At 34.4% G+C, this 22,933-nt stretch overlaps 4 protein-coding genes across 4 annotated transcripts; 2 read left to right on the top strand and 2 right to left on the bottom strand.

Annotated features, from left to right (window-relative positions):
* Positions 1-266: 266 nt before the first annotated feature.
* On the bottom strand, positions 267-4,294 carry LOC125187782 (ras-related protein RABD2a). Its single transcript, XM_048084415.1, has 8 exons — positions 4,134-4,294; positions 3,350-3,422; positions 2,270-2,317; positions 2,148-2,195; positions 1,253-1,324; positions 1,010-1,165; positions 824-927; positions 267-691 (listed from the first exon to the last, which is right to left on the bottom strand). The coding sequence occupies exons 1-8, from the start codon at positions 4,145-4,147 to the stop codon at positions 595-597; spliced, it is 612 nt and encodes a 203-aa protein (XP_047940372.1). The 5' UTR covers positions 4,148-4,294; the 3' UTR covers positions 267-594.
* A 1,394-nt stretch (positions 4,295-5,688) lies between these two features.
* Positions 5,689-7,449, bottom strand: LOC125186507. Its single transcript, XM_048082878.1, has 2 exons — positions 7,116-7,449; positions 5,689-6,024 (listed from the first exon to the last, which is right to left on the bottom strand). Exons 1-2 carry the CDS (start codon positions 7,372-7,374, stop codon positions 5,894-5,896), a joined length of 390 nt encoding a protein of 129 aa, XP_047938835.1. The 5' UTR covers positions 7,375-7,449; the 3' UTR covers positions 5,689-5,893.
* A 3,832-nt stretch (positions 7,450-11,281) lies between these two features.
* Positions 11,282-13,814, top strand: LOC125190708 (protein mago nashi homolog). The gene is made up of 3 exons (XM_048088078.1): positions 11,282-11,547; positions 11,644-11,820; positions 13,512-13,814. The coding sequence occupies exons 1-3, from the start codon at positions 11,329-11,331 to the stop codon at positions 13,569-13,571; spliced, it is 456 nt and encodes a 151-aa protein (XP_047944035.1). The 5' UTR covers positions 11,282-11,328; the 3' UTR covers positions 13,572-13,814.
* Positions 13,815-17,662: 3,848 nt separating this feature from the next.
* Positions 17,663-22,050, top strand: LOC125188822 (peptide methionine sulfoxide reductase A1-like). The gene is made up of 2 exons (XM_048085880.1): positions 17,663-18,204; positions 21,593-22,050. The coding sequence occupies exons 1-2, from the start codon at positions 17,698-17,700 to the stop codon at positions 21,842-21,844; spliced, it is 759 nt and encodes a 252-aa protein (XP_047941837.1). The 5' UTR covers positions 17,663-17,697; the 3' UTR covers positions 21,845-22,050.
* The last annotated feature ends 883 nt before the right edge of the window (positions 22,051-22,933 follow it).

A 22,933-nucleotide genomic window follows, 5' to 3' on the forward strand; every position in this document is an offset into this window, starting at 1 on the left:
ATGTGTAACGTTGAAGTTCTGTACCTCAAATATCACTTACCATCAATGTTTCAAAATCAGACCGGATCGGGGAATTTGACCAGTTTAGCCGCAAATCGATAGCTTGTTCGGTCGGATACACCCTATAAACCAATTGCCATTTTAAACAGGTGGAAGCAGGCGTTTGAGCCGGAAACCATTCCAAAGATTTTTGTTTTTTAGACTGTAATACATATGAAGCCATTATCAACACCGATTCAATTTATAGATTATGATACCATATCAAATTCACAAGTGAAAACAATTTATTAAAAGAATATAGCCCAATTAAACCAACACAGATCACATATTACAGAATTCTATTCCAAAATAAGTCACAGACTTCTGACCAGATGTTTGCAAGCACTAGGACACTGCTACCTGTGGACTGAACTACTTGGAAATAAAACAAAATAACAAACGGAAACTATTAAGAGTAACAGGTTGTCCAAGTCCCCCATAATTTGTACAGCCACTTTAGCAATCAAAATATATTTGAAAGAATAGAACTAATATAAAGTCACTTCCAAGGCTGCAGCTGACCGCCAACCCCCACGAGTATCCACACCATTCCCACTAAGATGAGCAGCAGCCGCTCTTCTGGGCAACAGGCTGTCCACGGATCTGCACAGTAGGTGGCCTTGCACTGTTTGATGCAGGCTGACTTGCCATCCTGCGTTTGGTTAAGAACAGATTCAGTGAGGAGACATGTCACTGAGACTCGAGACGACGATGAGATATTAAAACAAGACAAAGCAAACTGGTTCAAAATGAACTTTCAAGAAGAAGATGAGATAAAGCAAACCTATTTTTAATGTCAGCGGACATAGCCATGAAAGCCTGCTCAACATTCGTTGCATTTTTGGCACTAGTCTCCATAAAGGGGATGCCAATTTCATCAGCAAATGCCTTCACAAAGAAAGCAATTAATTTCAGCAAAGATTTATTAGTCTAATGGAATAGTGCTTGAGCAACCCTACAAAATGTTTACCTTTGCTGTTTCATAAGGCACAGCCCTATTATCAGCAAGATCACACTTGTTTCCAACAAGGAGCTTGTTCACATTCTCACTTGCATATCGGTCAATCTCATTCAACCATTGCTTCACATTGTTGAAGCTTTCTTGGTCAGTTACATCATATACTATCTGCGAGAAATTTCAAGTTGGGGATGCATTAGAAACTGAAAACACAATGTTTCTCATTTGCAGTAAATCGAGAAGAAAGAGACTAACTATAATTCCATGTGCACCACGGTAGTAGCTACTAGTTATAGTTCTGAAACGTTCCTGCCCAGCAGTATCCCACTGCAAGAAAAGGTGAAATAAGAGGAAAGACAAATGAAGCTTTACTTTCAACATACACTCGTATTGGAAGGAAGGATACACAAGGATCATATGCAATTACAACGTAGCAAACGAAGCCCAAATTAGTATGCAACCATATGCTAATTACTCAGGATATCAAGTTTCTCATCGAAGAATAAATTATAGCCTTTGCACAAAGTTGAAAGCTATGTTAGTCATACTTGACACACTTGAAGATTAGCTTAAATTTTCTTCCGTTGATGAACTAGATAATTTTACTGGGAAATTGATCAGCAACAGTATTAAAACGTATCCCAACTTAATCTCTCTATCAGACAAAGAACAGCACTACACAACAAAGAACACTGGTTTTCCAAATATTTACATTCCATTGTCTTATTGATTTCAAAAGGGAACCATACACACAACACAATACAGAGTGAACAATATCAGAATGCTTACATCTAATCAGATTGAACAATATCAGAACTAGCCTTCAAACATGTTAATTTGTTTGGAAATTATTAAGTTTCAGTGGAAGACCAAAATAAGCCCTCAAACATATTAAGTTACAAAATGAGCTACAATGATGAATGAATACAAGTAAACACAGAGTGAATACAATAAACATATCTGTGTTCCTCAATAGCCTTGCATATAATCAGATTGATCTACAGTAGAAGTAGAACTAGCAAGATACAGACAAAACAATCCCCCAGGCATATGAAGTTTCAAAATTTTCCACAATGATGAATGACTATCAACAAGTAAACACACTAAGTTTAGTGTTCACCATAATATATAACCAAGGAGAAAAACTTACAATCTGAAGCTTGATAGTCTTTCCATCTTGCTCCACAGTACGAATTTTCTGTAGTAAGTGATATGTGATTAGAATTGTAACTAAACCACGTAAATATATAAAGCAAAAGGCTAAGCCCTTACAAAGTCAACACCGATTGTGCTGATGTAGCTATCAAGGTAAGAATCATCCTGTATATAAAATCAAATACAGGTCAGTCAGTGATGGTCATTGAGAAATCTTATTTTTAGGCAAAAGAGAGAAATTCTTTATGAAAAAAGTAAAAAGGCGTGCATAATATAGCAGACAAGGACAGAACACTTGTTGAATACTACAATAAGCTATAGGCATTACAGAGATTAATAAAAAGAGAGTATTCTAAAACTAGTTGCAATCAAAGCAATATTCAAAATTTTAAATTAACATGTTGAGCACTTGAAGGAGAGATCACCACAACCATAAGATATATAGTAGCAGTTCTATTTCAGCACCTATAAAGCCGGTACACAGGAGTAAAATGATGTTTAAAAGAATATCATTCTTTACGCAATTAGCTGAAAACCTTATTTAATAAGGAAAGTAATGTTTCTTTTCAACACATGCCTCACTTTGACAGTATATTGGCACAGGGAAAAATTGACATGATACTCAGAGATGGGTGTGCAGAACAACTTTAGAAAGTGCAATGCCATAACCACAAGATAGACATGCTACACTTTTTAAATTTTTCTTGTTAAAGTAACTCGCAGCCATCTTACAGCAATAGAACCCAGTTTTATTAAAATCTATAGAGGTAAAGAAATATACTGATATCAACTGTTGGTGAACGTATATAGCGAGATATGGTTTGGAAGATATGATGTAGCAGATTAGGAGTATCAGTTTGAATTTGTATCTTCTATTAATAAGTTAGGATTTCATATCTTTTATTTGTTAAGTTTGAGTAGAACTGTTCATGTGAATGTCTATATGTTATGGGACTCTCTATAGGTAGGGATATCTTTTGGAGAAGAACAGAAGAAATCCATTCTCATGAGAGGATCTATTTTTTCCAGTTAATAATTCAGCATGCATCTTGTTAAGTTGTGTATGGTTTTTCTGGCTCATGCATTTTGTTAACAGGTTTCATGCCTCTTCCGTTCTCTCCTTTTCACCCCATATCACATACACAACCAACATACAGTGAAATTTACATTAAGAATACTACATTCAGTTACACTTACAGCAAATCTTAGTAGAAGACATGACTTGCCAACACCAGAGTCTCCGATCAAAAGAAGCTTGAACAAGTAGTCGCTGAAAGACGCAAATAAGGGAAAAATTAGATGATACATCATTCAGAATGGCAGGAATCAATGGAACCAAATTTCAACAATCAGTGAACCTTAATCTTATAAATGTCAGACCCCTACAGGAGAACGTGACAGTTATTATCCCCCAGTTGTAATAGTAGAATCATATGATTTCTTTCAAGCAGAAAAACAAAGGAGATGAACAATTTGTAAGATGTACCACTGTCTTGTAATCACATAAAAAGTTATATTCCACAATCACATACTCCTTATTAGCTTGAAGTTCAATCTACATCCAAGCGGCTTCAGATCCTTAAGCAGACACAACTCTAAACCTCCCAATTCGGTAGCCCCATACAAATACAAAATTGTGATAACCATCACAATAATCAGCGAAAAATTCAAAAACCATCGAAAATCACGTGAATTTTCAGACTGATCAATAGCTGCCGAAATTCAGAAAGATCCCAAGCAAAAAAATAAAATTACCAAATCACACAACAAAAAATCAGCTCGAGAGGAAAGATCCATCAACAACAGATGCATCGAAATCCAAGCATAAAAAAAGTCACGGATCTACAATCACGCTTCAAAATAAGAAAAATTAAACAGAATTCCCGATGAAAACACTTGTGGATCTACCTAATTGAAGACAAACAAACCGGAATAGAAAAGCACCTTAGATTTTGGGAACAATCGGTAAAGAGAGACTTACTATTCGGGATTCATGGTCGAGGAAGAGTGGCCGGAGATGGTCCTTCTCGAAGATCGCTCGCGAGAAGGATTGAAGTTGACCGGATTGGGGGGTTTTGGGTGTGATTAATGGAATAGAGAGAAAAAAAAGTAGTGGAAGGAAATGAATTAGGGGGAGTCAGAATGGGAAATTTATGTAAATTATTTATACAAACACCGACAGCGTAAGATTGGTGAAGACTTCGAGGAAAGGGCTGCCTGCATTTATCGAATCTCACGCGCTGCGCATATACACTTACACGTATTCTAAATAATCAAATACCAAAAAAAAAAAATTATATGGCGTGTTAATTAGAAAGAAAAAGTTAGCACAAATAAAAATGTGTCATTTTGATTGGAACAACTTAAAAGAGAAAGTGTGTCTCTTAAGTGAGACGAAGGAAGTAGTTTTTTTCTCTCATCTGTCCTATTTTAGTATTGGATCTCACATTCCCCTAACTTATTTTCTTACATTTTATTACAAAACTCATACTTCAATCGTCCTATAAAAATAAGGGCACTTTTGTTTTCCTTTCGTCCTATAAAAATAACTCATTTTCATTTTTGGAAAGTTCTCCCAACTCATAGCCTATATACATCAATTTATTTAATCCCTACGTCCTTAAATATTTGTCAATTATTTCCATTTTCATTCGTCCCTAAAAATTTGTCACATTTTACTTTTATCATTTTTGGTAGTTGACTCACACTACACTAACTCATTCTCACTCACATATTATCATAAAACTATAAACATATAAAAGTAGGACTCACATGTCACTAATTTTTTCAACTCACTTTCTATTACATTTCTTAAAACTCGTGCCGAATCAAATGGTGACAAATTATTAGCGACGAAGGGAGTACAACATATACCATTAGAGCATTCATCTGTCCCGCCGCCCGTGCGACTGCCGTCCTGGGATGGCCCTATTGAAGGCGTTCAGCCGTGGGAGGGGAGGGGCGCCAATACCACGGCGGTCATCGTGCGGTGCTCGGCCCTATAATAAGGATCCTTATCAATATGTTTCTTATGTTGGTTAAGCTTGTAGGGCTAACAATGTGGGTATTGTGGGTAATGGCGTGAGGTAGTGGAGGGTGATCATGGGGAGGCCTTTGGCTTTTACCTCATGTAACATCCACTACCTTATTATTTTAGTTCATGGTGTCTTAGTGTTATTATCCTTCAAGTCCCCATTTTGTGCCTATAAAAAGGCATGAAGTCGTAGAAGGATCTCACATCAAAACTCAAAGCATTTTTCCATTCTACTATCTCTTTTGGTCTCTAGCATCTTAGTTTGCAATTTGGAAGCATTGCATTGTTAGGTACTCGACTTGACGCCAAGCTTGCCAATGCCTACGAGATTGAAGTGATTCTACTCAAAAGAAGAGAAGTCATTTTGTATTTGAAGTAATCCGTTATAATTTTATTTTTGTTTGATCTCCAGCTTTGTTTCTTTTGTATTTGTGTATGTGTATGTTATTTCCAACACAAATATACTAAGAAAATAAAATTTCAATAAGTAAACACACGACACAATAGTGGATCCATCAACTTAAAATGGTGTTTTTGGTTTTTGGGAATTTATATAATTGACTCCATCCAAGATGATACGTAGTTTTGGTATAATCTTGAAAAAAGTACATCCCCAATTTTTGAAACTAATATAAAGAATAAAGCTGATTACTATGCCTAATTTTTATAAAACCTTCGAATAAATGCTCATTGATTTCTCGATTTTTTCATGGTCTATTCCGTGAGAAAATAATATTGGCATTTCCCGGCAAATCGCCAAGGTGCAGAGGTAAATGTCCTGTATCATCGCTTGCCATTCCTTTGATTTCTTCTGCAATTGTACCTCTTAAGTTGATATCTGCAAATCAATAAATATCTAAATATCATGTTGACTTCAGAATACACTAAAATAATACTTTAATTTCCTGTGTTATCCAAAATTGAACATTTTGTTCGTAGAATGTTGATAGCTTCCAAATTCACATTTTTCATTTGTGGGTTTCTAACTTCACCAATTCATTCATATCATCTTTCGTAAATTCTAAACAGGAAGGATGAAAATGATGTCTAATACTTTTTTTCCGCATGTTATTAATAAACTGATCGTTCTAAAAACAATTAGCAACTAAAAATGTTCGGTGTTAACATAAAGGGTGTGGTTGAATGGCATGAGACTCGTTCATCTTTAACCAAATGGTCAGAGGATGAATTCATGCATTTGGGTATGGAGAATAAACAAAAAATGTTCGGTGTTCATCTATATAGATGTTCCATTAAAATCGTCTTCTTTTTACATTATGGTCCGTCCCACAAAATTAGTGGACTTGTATTTTTGGTAAGTTTCTCTTTCATGAGTGAGCCTCCTCATTATCTATTAACAATACTCCGATCACTTTTTTCTTTCTTTCCCTCTTCTACTTTACCAATTTAACATTAAAATTTGTGTCAACGCCAAAGTATTTATTTAATTAATAAATATCTTCTTATCTTCATTTGTTGATGGTATCATTTTAACTTGTACATATGAAATGAAACAGAAGATATGGTATAAAAGACAGCCATAGTAATAAATTAAAATAGTGTTAAAATTATAGTCCTAACTTGGATCTTTAGATACCTTTGCTAGTCCAATACAGAAATATAACAATAGAGTATTGCTTATACTTGCATAAGTTATTCAATTAGTTGGTCGAATATAAATTTACAGTCAACTAAAGCTAACGTGTATCACCAAAAGCTAATTTGACAATAGTGTTATTCTTTTCAATAGATGTACTCGCATTCAATCTCTCAAGCCGAAATTGGCTTCCAAAATTATAAGTCAGATTAGCAAGCTATATATTAACATAATTATAGCAGAAAATTCACCACATGATCAAAATTCAAATTAGAATTAAAGAATGAGACTAACAAAACATAGTAAATTAGTAGAGATGTAGAATGAATAACCCGGATTAGAAAAAATCCACAGAATGAAAGCGCAGAAAAGAAGCACTAAAGGGATGGCATGAACGGCCTTCTCCGCAAACTTGGCTCTTGATCTTTCCTTCTTAGCTGCATCCGATAGCGGCTCGTACATTGGCAGCTCATTGCCACTATCGTCGGACAACGCCCTCAGGGCTGTTGGGACTTTTGAAGATGGCGACGACGAGCCATAATAGCTGTAATGGTCGTCGGAAAACCTATTCATACTTGCCGATCGATACATCTTTTGCTACAAACTAAAGATCAATTAAAGTAATGTTGATCGGAGAGATTTCTTGCTTTGAAAATTAAATGCTTGTAAAAAGATAACAATTTTATCATTATATGTATAAGATCAAAACAATTTTATAACGACTTAGTTGTGGAAAAAGTAAAAGGACTATGAATCTTAGCGGGGTATGTGTGGTTTGGACATTGAAATCGGGTCCAGATATAGATTTTGACTTTTGCTATGATTCTTTTGGTGTTTATTGAAATCATATGGAGAATAATACGGGAACATATTATATTGGTTTCTTTTTCTAAAATTATGTTATACTCCTATTTAACAATTTTACAAATTTAAAAACTATTGTATAATTATAATGATTTAATTCAGGACTATATTGAATAATGTGGCATAGCTTTGACGTCGCATCGCCTTAATTCTGTTAAAATTATATTCTTTCAAATAGTATTTTTAAAAAGAATGAACTACAAATTTGATTCATGGGAAATGAGGTTTTCACATTTTGGATCCTCTAATTAAAAAAATATAATTACACATGTCTCTATAAAATGAAAAATGATCACGAACAACATAAAAAGTTCGTGGACAATTACAATTGCATATTCGTGCTAGCAAGTAAATTCTATTAACACCGACACTTGATATAGAAGGTAATCACGTTTTTGGACCTTCTAAACATTTTTTTTAATTTTTTTTTTTTTGCTTTTTCAAATATTTTAGACCTAATGGCTACTTTCGTCTTTTTTATTTAATTCTCTGCTTTCGTGATGACTTTTATGGCTAACAAAGATATCTAACATACAATAATTTTGGTGTGTTGCAGTAAATTATTCACGAGTTTTTGCATTTCTATATGTTTTTCTTTTCTTTCCTTTCCTTTATATTTAGAGTGAACTACAAAAATGTCCCTGGACTATAGGGTTATCTCATAAATGGTTCTTGTACTTTAAAAATATCACTGACAGTCCCTGGACTAAGGATTAATATAAAAAACGGTCCTTTTGCTTTCGAGACGAAATGCCCTTTGGAGGGATTTTTGGGGGTTTGGGCAATTTGGTCTTTTTACACTTTTAACATTTTAAATATGATATTATTTCAGTTACGTACTAAATTTGATATTATTTTAAAATTATCATTCTTCTCCCTTTTGTCATCTTTCACTTTTGTTTCTTTATTTCAATATTAGATTTTTTACAAAATTAAATTTTAAATTTCAGTTTTTAAATATCAATAAAAAATTTTAATTATAAAAATTATTAAATAACAAAAATTAATAGCATAATCAATATTTGATAGTGTCTAATATTTAATCAATAAGATATGACAACGTCTTAGTTTTAATCAATATTTAATAGCTTTAATCATAAATAGATCATATAACACGATTTATTTTGAAATAACACGATTTATTTTGAAATAAATATGCATCTAATGTAAGACTAATATAATTTTCGTATATTAATTTGAAAACAATCAAAATTACTAGAAAATTTCAACAAAAATACTCCTATATAAAATTTTAGTCAACTTCATAATATTCTATCACAAGCAATTATAACAACCGAACGAAGGCTAAATAGAATAACTCTTATTTTTTCATCTAGATTAATATTATTTTTTGTACTTCTTCAATTCAGTTGAATATTATATTAAATAAAAAAAAATTAATAGTTTTAATCAATATTTATAGCGTCCATGAATTAATAGTTTTAATTAAAAAAATTTATTGATATTTAAAAATTAAAATTTAAAATTTAATTTTATAAATTAAATCTAATATTGAAATAAAGAACAAAGTGAAGGGTGACAAAAGGGAAGAAGAATGATAATTTTGAAATAATATCAGATTTAGTACATAACTGAAATAATATCAGATTTAAAATGTTAAAAGTGTAAAAAGACCAAATTGTCCAAACCCTCCAAAACCCCTCAAAGGCATTTTCGTCTCAAAACAGTGCAAAAGGACCGTTTTTGATATTAACCCTTAGTCCAGGGACTTGTGGTGATATTTTTAAAGTCCAATGACCATCTATGAGATAACCCCATAGTCCAAGGACCATTTTTGTAGTTTACTCTTATATTTATGAATGTAGACTCTCAATATTCTCTTCTGTATTTTCATTTCTCTCTTTTCTCATACTTAAAATGTCGACCCATTCCATCCACTCTTAAAGTGGGGTGTAAATGGTTGCAGGTGGTTGAGGACCTAAGGTTTGAATTTGGTGAGGTGGTGTGACGACGTCTCTGAAGATTGTGTGCGATTCGAGAAGGGATTTATATTGAATGTTATACTCCATCTGTTCCTTTATAAATATGACTTTTGAAATGACATGAGTTTTAATGTACATTGATTAAGTAAGAGAGCAATAGAAATAAAAAAGTGATTGGAGTATTGTTAGTGAAATATGCGTCTCACTTCATTAAAAAGAAAAAAATTTCCTAAAATATAAAGTTCATAATTATTAGGGACAGAATAAAATGGAAATAATTTATTTTTTTAAGTGGCTGGGGAGTATTTCATTTGAGATAAGAAAGGAAAAATAGGGGGTTGCTCATTATTTCAGATGGTGTCATCCACGTTATGCCGACGAGGGGACATATGGTCGATTGGTAGAAGCTGATGAACGTTGGATTTCTTTGAAAGATCCGACAAAGGAAGATGCACCTTCATATTTTTTTGTCATTTTGGTCCGTCCGTAAAAAGTTGTCCACTTTATTTTTTTCTATTTGTGGTAAATGAACATCACTTTTCACTAACTCTTTACGATCACATTCTATTATAAAACTAATATATAAATATGAGACCCTCATTCCACTAACTTTTTTAAATGACTTTTCTTCACATTTCTTAAAATCCATGCCGAGTCAAAATTGGACAACATTTCGTAGACGGAGGGAGTATCGTATCAAGAACCATAATACATAAAATGTCATCGAATTGAAGTTACCTTCCGGGACTAGGATGGCTAACTGTTGACAACTTTACTGTTGAAGATCACTTGTACTATTATAGTTAATATATGGAAAAGCATGTTTAGAACTAAATGGTTGTTTGTATGTGATAAACTCCAAAACTCACTTTTTATCCATTATGAAAAAAAGTAATTTTATCCTATTGTATGTTCTTATTCATTTAAGATATGCTTTATTAGCATCTAATGTCTAAAAAGCCAACGAGTCTTAGTCTTTTGAATTGTAGATTGGGTGGTGGAACAAGTCGTCATAGAAGGTAATTTAGTCGATATTTAATAGAAGTAAAACATTATTTCACGATCTAGATAAACTTTGGCTACATAACAGTAAAGGTTCAAGTGAGTGTTCAAAAGTTTCATTTCCTTGGAAAACTAATCATACTTGTGTGGGGGTATAACACTGAAAGATGAGGTCTTGATTATTATTATTATTATTATTATTATTTCTCAATCTTGTTATATAACATTGAACATGCGAAATTAATTATGCATTGCTTTGATTTATTAAAAGGTGCAGATTTTTTGTAACATAAGAATTCTGATAATCTTGGATATTGGTGTTTAATGTCTTGCTATGATAGGATTTTTATTGCATTGAATCGTGTCCCAGGGGAGACCAATTTGATAATATTCTGAAAATGTGTTTAGAAAATATTTTTCTTATTCAAATAAAACCCGACCAATTTGAATAATAAATTACGTTCTTGAACTAAATTACTTTTCGATGAATATGTTAATTAATTAAATTCAGATAGTAAACAAATTTTTTTAACAGATATTACTATCTTAAGCGCTAAAAATAATTAAATTAAAATAAACAGCTAGGCTGCCGGTCCACAAACCCCACCCTAAAAGTGTTGTCCTGGGCCGCCCGGCCCAATGGTAAGCCCGCTTATCTTTAACATAAAACTTGAAAAAATACCATTCAGCACGTCTCACATCCAGAAAAACCCTCCCCTTTCCTGAAGCATCTGCAATGGCCGACGGCGTCGACGACGGAGAGTTCTACCTGCGTTACTACGTTGGACACAAAGGAAAATTCGGCCACGAGTTCCTCGAATTCGAGTTCCGTCCCGACGGCAAGCTTCGCTATGCCAACAACTCCAACTACAAGAACGATACCATGATTCGCAAGGAGATCTTCCTCACCCCCGCGGTGCTCAAGGAGTGCCGCCGCATTGTTGCCGATTCCGAGGTGGAGGCGTATTTATGATTATTTCTTCTCCAATTGTGTTTACACGCTGCTAGGGTTTTGGTTGGGGAGTTAATTGGGGATTATTTCCCTTTGCAGATAATGAAGGAAGATGACAACAATTGGCCGGAGCCTGACCGCGTGGGAAGGCAAGAGCTGGAAATTGTGATGGGGAATGAACATATCTCTTTCACTACATCCAAGATTGGATCTCTGATGGACGTTCAGACTAGTAAGGATCCCGAGGGTTTGAGGATCTTTTACTATCTTGTTCAGGTATTATCTCCTCTACATTTTTCGTTTATTGAGTCTTAGTTGGACCTGAGAAGATGCTTCATGGTTGTAAGTCTTCAGGCATGTTACCATAGGGACATTTTAGGATAATTTATTGAAAAGGATTGCTTTACTATCAACTACTGGAATATAGGTGGGAAATGGTTGACAATTAACTTGTGGAGGTTTGTAGATAGCCATATCTTCATTCAAGTACAGTCTTATTTGGACTTTAGATAAGGTATCGTTTTTGCAGTTCAGGACTTGTGGGTGGGGAAAATTTGGAAATGTGATACCCGTTGTTGTAGATATATATAATTATATATTGTATTGGATATGTTGTGGGTTAGCTTGTGATAATATATAGATTGCTGGGCAAGATTTTGGATTATCAGTGCTAAGTTGTTAGTAGGTAGAAGCATGTAAAATAGGAGGCTCTACAGGATATACTATATCTAGTAATGCTTGTAGTTTTATTTTCATATGTTCAGAAGATGGAGTCACGAGACAATTGTAACCATTAGTGTCAGTTCATAGGGACACTAATAACTATGCTGGTATCATTTAGTTTAGCTTAGCTTGAGGTTGGTTAACTATCATTTACTAGTTTTTTTGGCTCGTTTAGTGTCATCAATCTTAGGGTCTTCTTTTTATTTTGTGGAATCTCATTTATGGTAATTTCTATTCTAATGTTTGTTATCATAGTGCAATACACTTACTAACTGAACATTACATATATATTTTGAATTAACGTATTAAATCATTTTTCTATATCTAAAATTATTTCTAAAGTTACATCTTTAAACACAACTATATTTTAAAACAATTACATGAACTATAGTCATCTATCTAAATGTAATCTGATTTACATTAAGACTTTGTAAATACTAAGCATCTATTCTCATTTATAATCTTTGCTCTGTTTATCATAATCATAGTTCATAGAGTATGCTAGCAACATGCTAAATGAAAATAATGATTTGAATAATGGCATGTACTATTGAGCTTAGTCAAGCAGACATGTACTTGCTTCGTAATAGGCTCATAAATAGCTTGCTCACGGTTGAGTGTTACTTGATAGAATGGGCCCACGAAAAGCTTGATTAAAAGCTCAAGGCTAGCTTGATACTCTTGACCGATGCTGAATTTAACTGTGGTTGAACAGTGCTGTATTAGAATATGAGTTTGGTGAAGTTTCGTCTAAGCTTGATTTGGGCCTGATATATATCATTGTGTGTAAAATTGTATTTATGGTGCAGCTTGCAAGATGTTCTGTTCCTATTATTTATATTATATATTCTGAAGTATCAAATAATCTCTATGTTTTTCATTAATTGTCTCATTCGGGATTGACATGAATTTTAAGAAATGTGAGTGGAAAAGGTTAGTGAGTTGAGGGTGAGTTTCACTTGTATATAGTATTAGTTTTATAACAAAATGTGAGTGTAATGTGTTAGTGGAAGGTGAGACCTACTTACTAAACATAGTTAAAGCGAAATGGGACATGTTATGATGGACATCACAAAATGGCAAAAATGAGACATTTAGTGACAGATGGAGGGAGTATCAATTAACAACTCCAATGAAATATTGCTCTAAATGATTATGTTCGTCACTTTTCTCATGTGCTGTATATAAAATTTGATGGGTTTTCATTAATTGATGTTCCGTTTGTTGTCTTTCTTCTATTGCAGGACCTTAAATGTTTTGTCTTCTCGCTTATCTCACTACATTTTAAGATCAAGCCCATATGAAGACCAGACAAGAACTTGCTGTTTGCTTCAAGCTCTTAACTATCTTGAGTGATTATTTTCCAGTTCTCAAAAGTTAGGGGAAAGTTAAGTAGCATTTTAGTATGCTGTATTTGGTGGTGTCTATTACAACTAATACTCCTAATTTTCACCCTTATCATTAGACTTGTTTTGGATGTTTGAAGTGAGTGACATGATTATATATATCATGTTTCTGATGATTGATCTGTGGAAACCATTTTGCAATTGGCTTTGTATTGACACAATGCTCTAGAGATAATTGTCAACTGTGCGTGTATATTTTGATATGGTACTTTCGAGTGCACACAGTTTCCAGGATATTGCTTTGAGATTAATCTTTATATATTGAATTTAAGCCCTCTTGTGTTATTATTGTGATAATTTATTATTCCCTCGGTCCCAAAGTAGTTGAGGCATTTCTTTTGATGACCTTTTAAGTTTGTGACAAGTAGGATAAAAAACTATGTACAAAATCACGTTGATTTAGTAGTAGTTTCAAGTAGGATAAAAAATGCACGGAAGTTGGTTGGATATGGTGATTGACTAGTTATGCAAAGTAACAAATAAAATTTAAAGTTTGTGATATTTTAGATCAATTTTAAAGTTAATGGAAAATATTAAAATTTGACCAAAGTTTATGATTTTAGAGAATTGGTCACTGTGTCGTAACTCTTTGCTTTAACAATATTTTTGGTCCTCAACTAAACAATTCCTAAGTAGATATTTTAATTGTGATGGTATTTGGTTTAGTGAGTTGGCGTGTTGTAATATAGAAAGAAAATCTGAATGAGAGATATTTAAAAAGAATGAAAATCATAATGTGCAAAAAGTGACCAATAATGTAGAAAGTCATGATGACTTAAATCGAAAGAAAAGAAGAAAATGATTTTCTATTGTCTAATAAAATTGTACTCCATCAAGTTTGAGGGTAATCTAATTGGGGTGTAAAGACTTTGAATAATACCATAATTGTTGATGATGTTGTATAGGATGAATTTAGTACTTAATCTAGTTTTATATAGTCCTTCCTATATGTATCATACCTAATCCTCAAGCTATATTACAATTCGAATGTTAAAGATCTTTTTATTCATTTGTTGCCATTTTCATGCATTAAATTACACCAAGGGCTAGTTCGATTTGAAAGATTATATCTCATGATTGAATATGTGTTATGTTTAGTTAAAGAGATTTAATCTCACAAATTAAGCTAGATGAACCTATGATAATGAGTTATAGTCACCCTTACAATTAAAACAATCTCACAACTTAAACCTATATAGATAATCATCTAATAATAATTCATAGCAACCGAACAATAATACATAAGTAATTTATGGAGTAATAGATCAAACTTGATAATTTATGTGCATTGAAATACACACTCTAAATTACACATTAGATAATGGCCAACGAGCCTTGCACGGGGCTCGAGACGTCAGCTTCTTCCTCCAAAATAGCGAGCAACTTAACGACAACGGTGTGTTTACATACAAACCATACCCCCAAACGTGTGATCCTTAATGCTATATTTATGCTTCTATAAATAAAATTTATCAATAGCTCAATGATCAAAATGCACTTCGTTTGTGTGGAGGCTTGGGATTGTTCCTCTTGATGCGTGTCTGATGTCTCCCGCTTCTAGAATTATGTATTCCCTCGGCACAAGGAAGATGACCTATTGGTTGGGCGTCACGGAATTTTATGCAGTTTTATTTTATGTGTTAAGTAGAGATAAAAAATGTTTTTATTTTTAATAATGAATTATTTTGGTTGAGATAATATAGAAAGAAAAGTGAGTTATCTTTAATAGGATCGAGAGAATATTAGTATTTCAATACACAGGACATTCTCTTATGCAACTCAGTTCCCAGTTTGTTTTCATTCCTATTTAATTTTTGTTAGCTACGGAGTACTTTATTATTATTAGATATTTTTCCATACATTTCTCCCACTATTTCCAAGAATTTTGTATTAATTTTGCCCAACTCAGTTAATTTTTGTTAGTTACGGAGTACTTTATTTTTATTCGATATATGGTGGAGTATATATTTTCCATGCACTTATCCCACCATTTCCTTGAATCTTGTAGTATTAATTCAATACAGACTGACATGCTCTTTTTAAATGTAATTTATTTTTCCTTTATATTCAATTTTTTGGTAATTACTTGCTTTAATAGATATGACTAATTAAGTATTATTAGTAATAATTTATAAAATTAACCTTATGTATATTCCTAACTAACAGAACATCTATACTATAACATACTCCCTCCGTCCTATATAATTTTACACAATTTGACTTGACACGAGTTTTAAGAAATGTAATACAAGGTGAGTTGAAAAAGTTGGTGGGATGTGGGTCCTACTTTTAAAGTATAGGTTTTATAATAAAATGTGAATAGGAATGAGTTAGTGGAATATAAGGTCCTCTACCAAAATTGGTAAAAGTGAAATGGGTAAAATTATGTGGGACAGACTAAAATGGAAAATTGGGAAAAATTATGTGGGACGGAGGGAATCATTTATTTTTGTTTAAAATGAAACTTTTTATTAAAAATAAGAGATTATATTTGAGAAAACGGTATGAAGAGAGGATTAGTCGATTTTTGAAGCTTTCCATCATTATAAGAGCATCCACAATGGATGCCCGATCGCGCGCCCGATCGGCCGAGATCGGGCTCGGGCGTGGTCGGGCATCCATTGCAGCCCTCGGTCACGCCCGAGCGCGACCGATAGTTCGATCGCGCCCGATCCCGAGCCCGATCGATCGGGCGTGAGATCGGGCGCCCATTGCAGGCCGATGCCCGAGCCCGAGCCCTATCATTTTCCTTTTTTTTTTTTAATTTTTTAATTTTTATAAATTATATAAATCCTAATTAAAAACACTATAAATACTCCATTTTTCTTCACTTTTCACACACCAAATTTAGATGACTAGTTTGATTTTTTTTAATTTAGTATTTTAGTTTTAATGTAGTTTTTTTTAAGCTAAGTATATGATGTAGTTTCACTTAAATTAAGTAATGTAGTTTTTTATTTTTTGCATTTGTGGTGTTTAATATAATATATTTTGATATTTTAGTTTAAATAAAAATAAAATTAAAAAACAATGATTTAAAATTGAAATGAAAAGTGGATAAGAGATAGAGCATGCACTAGGACTCCACCATTGCAGAAAGATAGAGCATGCTGACGTGGCAATCACTAGGGCTTCCACTAGGGCATCCATCGTGGATGCCCTAATTATTTTTGGCACCTGAAAATCTTAGATTTGGGGCCACCATTGTTAACGCCACCTAATTCTCTTATTAATTTGGACAGAGTTATAGAAATTGCTGGATAACTTATGTCCACGTTTGCAGCTAAGTATGTAGACTACTCTAGTTTCTTCTTTGCTTTACATAGAAGAATGAACATAACTTTAAATACAATATGTATTTTTTTCCCCTTCTTCGTTTTTATTATAAAATCTATATCTATTGTCAAGTGATTCATATTATTTTTTATATCCCGAGTTAATTAGGTTATTCCTTTTTTTTCTTTTTTTTTCACACAGGCTCTTATTTTTTGCTTTTAATTTTTTGTTATGTTACTTTATTATTTTCACTTAATTAACAAAACTCCACTTTTTTAAAATCCATGCTAAAAAAGTACTTCTTCCATCAGTAAAAATTTATCACTTTTCATTTTTACCAATTTTAGTAGTTAACACAACATTCCGCTAATTTATTTACATTCACATTTTATTTAAAATTAATATATAAAAAATAAGATCCACATGTTATTAACTTTTTCAATCCACTTTTTATTACATTTTTGAAAATCCGTGCTGAATTAAATGATGACGAATTATTTGAGACTGAGAAAGCAATGCCTAACTTAGTGAGGGATTGAAAGAGTAACTTTTATTGGCGGTGAACTTTTGTAATAAAAGAAAATGGTGAATAAAATAATTGTCTAGAAAAAAAAAAAGAAAACACCCAAATATAAGAAAAAAACAAATAAAGAGATAAAAGAGAAAACAAAAATTTGTGATGTCAACAAAAAAAGCAATTCAATCAAAATCGACGCGTACAACAACACGCCATCTCACAAAAAAAAAAATGGTGCTCAAAACGACAGCTACAGCCACCATGAGCATAGCCACACCCCCACTCTCCTCCCTCTTCAAACCTCCTTTCTCCTTCCCCAATCTCAAACCCTTCAATTCGCCTCCCAAATTTCACACCTTCAAACCCTCTCCTCTCAGAATGAGCTGGCTCAGCAAGCTCGGCTTCGGCCTCCGCTCCGCCGCCGATTCCTCCTCCTCCTCCGCCATCGCGCAGGGCCCCGACGACGACATCCCCGCTCCTGGCCAGCAGTTCGCCCAATTCGGATTGGGCTGCTTCTGGGGGCCAGAGCTTGCCTATCAGAGGGTGCCAGGTGTGACCAAGACGGAGGTTGGTTACACGCAGGGCTATTTGCATAATCCGACCTACGAGGATATATGCTCCGGCACCACCAATCACTCCGAGGTCGTCCGCGTTCAGTACGACCCCAAGGAGTGCAGCTATGATACGCTGCTTGATGTTTTTTGGGAAAGGCATGATCCCACTACTCCCAATCGCCAGGTTCCTTTTCACTTTCTTCTCCGTTTAATTGCTGAATTCAGTTTCAATTCTTCATTGAGTTTATGTGGAATTGGGTTTGAGTTTAGTTACAAATCCAATTACATGATGTCCATTTGTGTTAACAATTTAAACCTAATCCAACTCTAATAAACGGGCCTACAACGGGTTAGGAGAGTGGCCTGTGTTCGCTACTTTCACAACAAGAGGGAGAGAGCTGTGTGGTGATGTTTAGGTGTGTGTGTGAGATCTTGTTTACAATGTTTGGATTGGGACTTGGAGGAAGATCTTGTGCATTATAGCTGCATACTGAAGATACGAATCATCTCTTGTCACCTTGAACATACTCTGGCTCCCACTTCTCCATCAATATTCCATTCTAGTCCCAGAACTTCCATGAAACGTAATAGGCCATAATGAATCACAAAGAATACATCCTCTGATAGAAATCAAGCCAATTTATTTTATCTAAATCACCAAAAATGTGTTTGGTTCCTCAAATGTTAAATCCTTATATGGCATTGTAGCTAACAAATAAGCTATATGGTACAGTTTGACCTATATAAATTGCTATTCTCATTTTTAAGTCATATGCAAGTATTAAAGAAATATCATACTCCCTTTGGCCCAAGAAAGTTGAGTCACTTCTTTTCTTGCACTCGTTTTGAAAAAAAACGTAATAAATAGTTGAAGTGGATACATAGTAAAGTAAAAGCGAGAATAATATAAAGGAGAGTCTTAGCTACATTATTCTCGTTTTTACTTTAATATATATTCACTTTAACTATTTGTTATACAATTTTTTCAAAAGGAGTGCAAAAAAGAAATGACTCAACTTTCTTGGGACAGAGGGAGTAACTGTGAAGTTTAGTGTCATACGTGACTTGTATGCATCAATCTTTAGTATTATGAAATTGAACATCATAAGTGTCTAGTTCATCATAAATTGCATGTCAACCATAAAATAAAAACATTTTCCTGCTTGGAACTCCTTGATGAATGAAGAAACTGATCCATCTAGAAAATACTTTGGGGGCAAGTTGCATTTTTAATTAGATACTCCCTCTGTCCATTACGAATAGTCTTGGTAGTGGATGACATTGGTTTTAATGCAAAATTGGTCAACTAGGAGAGAGGTAGAGTGATATCGATCAAATATAAACGAGTTGTTGCATGGTTATCTGTGGGGGTCATGTTTATCTTTAAATTGAGTCTTGTTTATCTTTGGGATCACGTTTATCTTTAGGAATCCTATTGTGATTAGGTGTAGGGGTCTATATAAGTTGTTCCCTGGAGGTTTGAAATGGGCGTCGAGAATGATAGTTGAGTTCACCGAGTAGCTGTTAAGACCCTCTACTGATGTGGCGTTATGATTGTATTTATTTTCTGCTTGATTACTCAAGTAGTACAATTTAGTTTTGTTATTCGCATTCTCTGTTCTGTTCAATCAATTTCCAACAGCCCGCCTTTTATCTGTAACAATTTGGTGTGTGAACGAACGAACCTTGACTCAGAGAAGGCATCAATAGCACCGATGCAGAGAATTGTTCTTGGAGATGCAGGTATTTAGGGCAGCCTTCGAGCTATTCTCACAGCGAATAGAACCCCTGCTCCTACCCAGCCCGAGGCCACGCCCCTGCTTCCGACAGCTCCTCAGTTTCCTTCAAGTCCCTCATCATCTTTACCGCTGTTCAATCCACCAGCCAACCAGACCGTAGCTGCCTCTTCGGCTGAATCTAACCAAAGAGTATAACCTTTTTGTCCATTAAGCCTGCTATGTCGGTGCCTCCTGTGTCTATGCCATCAGCCCACCCTACTGTTACAAATTCTAAGTCTGCCGCGACATCGCACATGCTTTCATCCAGCCCTGATGATCCGCCCACACAATCCCAGCCCCTATACCTACTACAGCTGGCCGCTGTTCAACCGTTGCCGTCCCAATCCATGCTCCTTCTGGTGCAACGGTTTTCTCCAAGGGATACATACAAGTTCTTTGGATCGTCGCACGGCTTTGCAACTATGGGTTTACAGATCCATTTGGCTTGCATGTGTTTTCTTTTATCCCTCTTATTATTTTGTGGTGCTTATATATTGGCTCATGCCGGTGAGCATTGAGTTTGACCCTCCAAGGACGATTCTGACTCCCGGACTTGGCTGTTTTCGGAATGGGAGGAATTGATATCGATCAAATCTAAAGGAGTTGTGGCATGTTTACCATCTTGATACATCTATCTTAGTGGTAGTTAGTTAGAATTTATCTTTTATTTAAAATTGGATCATGTTTATCTTTAGGAATCCTATTGTCATTAGATTTTGGAGTCTATATAAGCTGTTCCCTGGAGGTTGGAATGGGGACGTCGAAAGTAATAGTTGAATCCAACTAGTAGCTGTTAAGGCCCTATGCGGAGGTGTGGCCTTCTTCAGAGGTGGCATTACGTTTGTATTTATTTTCCATTTGACTATTCCAGGAGTTCAGTTTATTCTTGTTGGTCGCATTGTCCAGTTTAATTAAGTTTCAGCAGTTTACGCCTAGGGCGCAGGTCTCTCTGATGCAGGCTTGAATCGTCCCAAGGTGGCTGGGGAGACCGAGATTCAAGGGGCGCTGGCTAGGTGGCGGGTTGCTGGGGCGAGCCCTAACTTTCAGTCTAAAATAGATTCTAGTCCTAGCCCAACAAGCCCAATTTATTAGTGTACATTTTAGCCAAGCCCTTACCCCCCCCTAAGGGTATGTTTGGTAGGGTCTATGTATGGAATTCTATGACAAAAAATGAGATTTTTGGTCATAGAATTCCATACATAAATGTGTTAATGCTTTAAACATTGACGCGTTCCCTGATACACCAGAAATGGTGTAGGGTTAATGTTTAGAATTATCTTTTATGTAATTGTTTTGTTGACCTGATAAAAAACATGATGATGTTGATTTCAATACGAAATGATAAGGACTCTATTTAATACTCCATTAATAATTAAATATGAGCATAACATGATTATACAATTCGGCAATCTTTTATGTATGTAGTGCATAGTTTATATGCCCTATGTGCATAGGGTTTGCAATGTGTGTACGTGTATTGTGTCTATTGTGATGGTCTGTGTATTTGTATATGTTATACGTGATGTGTTTTGTATGTAAATGTGTGCGGGTACAATTTGTGCAGTGTGTATGTACATCGTGTGCAATGCATTTGTTGTTGTGTAGTGTTTATTTGTTTGCATTACTAAAACTCAATTTGAACCCATGGTTTTAACTGTGGATTCCTAATCAACTGTACAAATCCATTCTCGAATTATTCTATCCAAACACACCCTTGCTGGTTTTGCTTGTTTAAGCTATCTTAATTTTTGTTTGAAAATGATTGATTTCTTACATTATGGTGTAAAAATTCAGGGGAACGACGTAGGAACTCAATACAGATCTGGGATTTACTTCTACACACCGGAACAAGAGAAAGCAGCATTGGAATCGAGGGACAGGCAACAAAAGCTTCTGAACAGGAAGATAGTGAGTGAGATATTGCCTGCCAAGAAGTTTTACAGAGCTGAAGAGTATCACCAGCAATACCTTGCAAAGGGTGGCCGATTCGGTTTCAGGCAATCATCTGAGAAAGGCTGCAACGATCCAATTCGTTGCTACGGGTGAGGTGCGAAAGATGTAAATTGTGTATTGTTTCAAGGTCCTACTGGTTATATAATTTGTCTCTTTTGCTTTTGTTCTTAAAAGAATCTGAACACTCTGTCAACTACCAATTTCGGTGTCATTTGTTGTATATGTTCTTAAATTACCGTTGTGTAAGTTCATGTGATGAAAGACGCAATTAATTATGAGGTTGGTAATATGTGTGGTTATCGAGTTGTGTTATCAGCTAATCATGTTCTATAAAGACTTGTAGATTAAAGGAGTATTATTTAATACTAATAGATTTTATTTTATAATAGATTATATTTTATCATTGTGAGCAGGTTCTTTAAAATTGGATCAATTTTAAATATCCCTCCAGTCTTATACTCCCTCCGTCCCGCTTTAGGAGTCCCAGTTGAGTCGGGCACATGTTTTAAGAAAAAAATGTTTGAGTGTGTAATAAATAAATATTGTAGTGGATGTTGGGACCCACTTTTAATTGAGTGTCCAATAAATAAATGTTATAGTGGATGTTGGGATCCACTTTTAACACTTTTTTATTAATTGCAGTGGATGTTGGGATCCACTTTTAACACTTTGTAGACATTTTTTATTAATTTATCTCAACTGAGACTTCTAAAACGGGACACCCAAAATTGATCAACCGGGACTCCTAAAGCGGGACAGATGGAGTAATAGATGTAACACTTTTTTTTTTCGTTTGTCACGCAAAAGATGTCATGTTTCCTTTTTTTTTTTTTTAAAAGTTCTCTCCCACATTAATATAAATATACTATTTTCTCACTTCACTCAACACATAAAAATCATCTCCTAAAATCTCATGACATTCTCTAAGTGTGTCATCTATTATGGAATCAATGGAGTAATTTTTTTTCTCTTTCATAAGGCGGATTTTAATCTCCATTGATGAGTTATTTTTTCTTTCTATCTCTATTTTATTTTATCAATTAGGCACTAAAATTAGTGTCACTTCAAAATAGGGGTGGGTCGATACGATATATCGTATCGAAAACGTTGTATCGTGTATCGTATCAAAAATATCGATATGAAAGAATTTCATATCGTTATTGTATCGAAAGTTCGATATAT

Source organism: Salvia hispanica, chromosome 5 (assembly GCF_023119035.1).
Source record: "Salvia hispanica cultivar TCC Black 2014 chromosome 5, UniMelb_Shisp_WGS_1.0, whole genome shotgun sequence".
NCBI classification, from domain to species: Eukaryota; Viridiplantae; Streptophyta; class Magnoliopsida; order Lamiales; family Lamiaceae; genus Salvia; species Salvia hispanica.

Coding starts and splice junctions, on each gene's coding strand:
- LOC125187782 (XM_048084415.1), bottom strand. Junction 2,196..2,269: donor GCACAATCGGTGTTGACTTT/GTAAGGGCTTAG, acceptor CACTTACTACAG/AAAATTCGTACTGTGGAGCA. Junction 928..1,009: donor TGCCTTATGAAACAGCAAAG/GTAAACATTTTG, acceptor TTCTTTGTGAAG/GCATTTGCTGATGAAATTGG.
- LOC125186507 (XM_048082878.1), bottom strand. CDS start 7,374: ATGTATCGATCGGCAAGTATGAATAGGTTTTCCGACGACCATTACAGC. Junction 6,025..7,115: donor GTGGATTTTTTCTAATCCGG/GTTATTCATTCT, acceptor ATTGATTTGCAG/ATATCAACTTAAGAGGTACA.
- LOC125190708 (XM_048088078.1), top strand. CDS start 11,329: ATGGCCGACGGCGTCGACGACGGAGAGTTCTACCTGCGTTACTACGTT. Junction 11,548..11,643: donor GCATTGTTGCCGATTCCGAG/GTGGAGGCGTAT, acceptor TTCCCTTTGCAG/ATAATGAAGGAAGATGACAA. Junction 11,821..13,511: donor TCTTTTACTATCTTGTTCAG/GTATTATCTCCT, acceptor CTTCTATTGCAG/GACCTTAAATGTTTTGTCTT.
- LOC125188822 (XM_048085880.1), top strand. CDS start 17,698: ATGGTGCTCAAAACGACAGCTACAGCCACCATGAGCATAGCCACACCC. Junction 18,205..21,592: donor CCACTACTCCCAATCGCCAG/GTTCCTTTTCAC, acceptor GTAAAAATTCAG/GGGAACGACGTAGGAACTCA.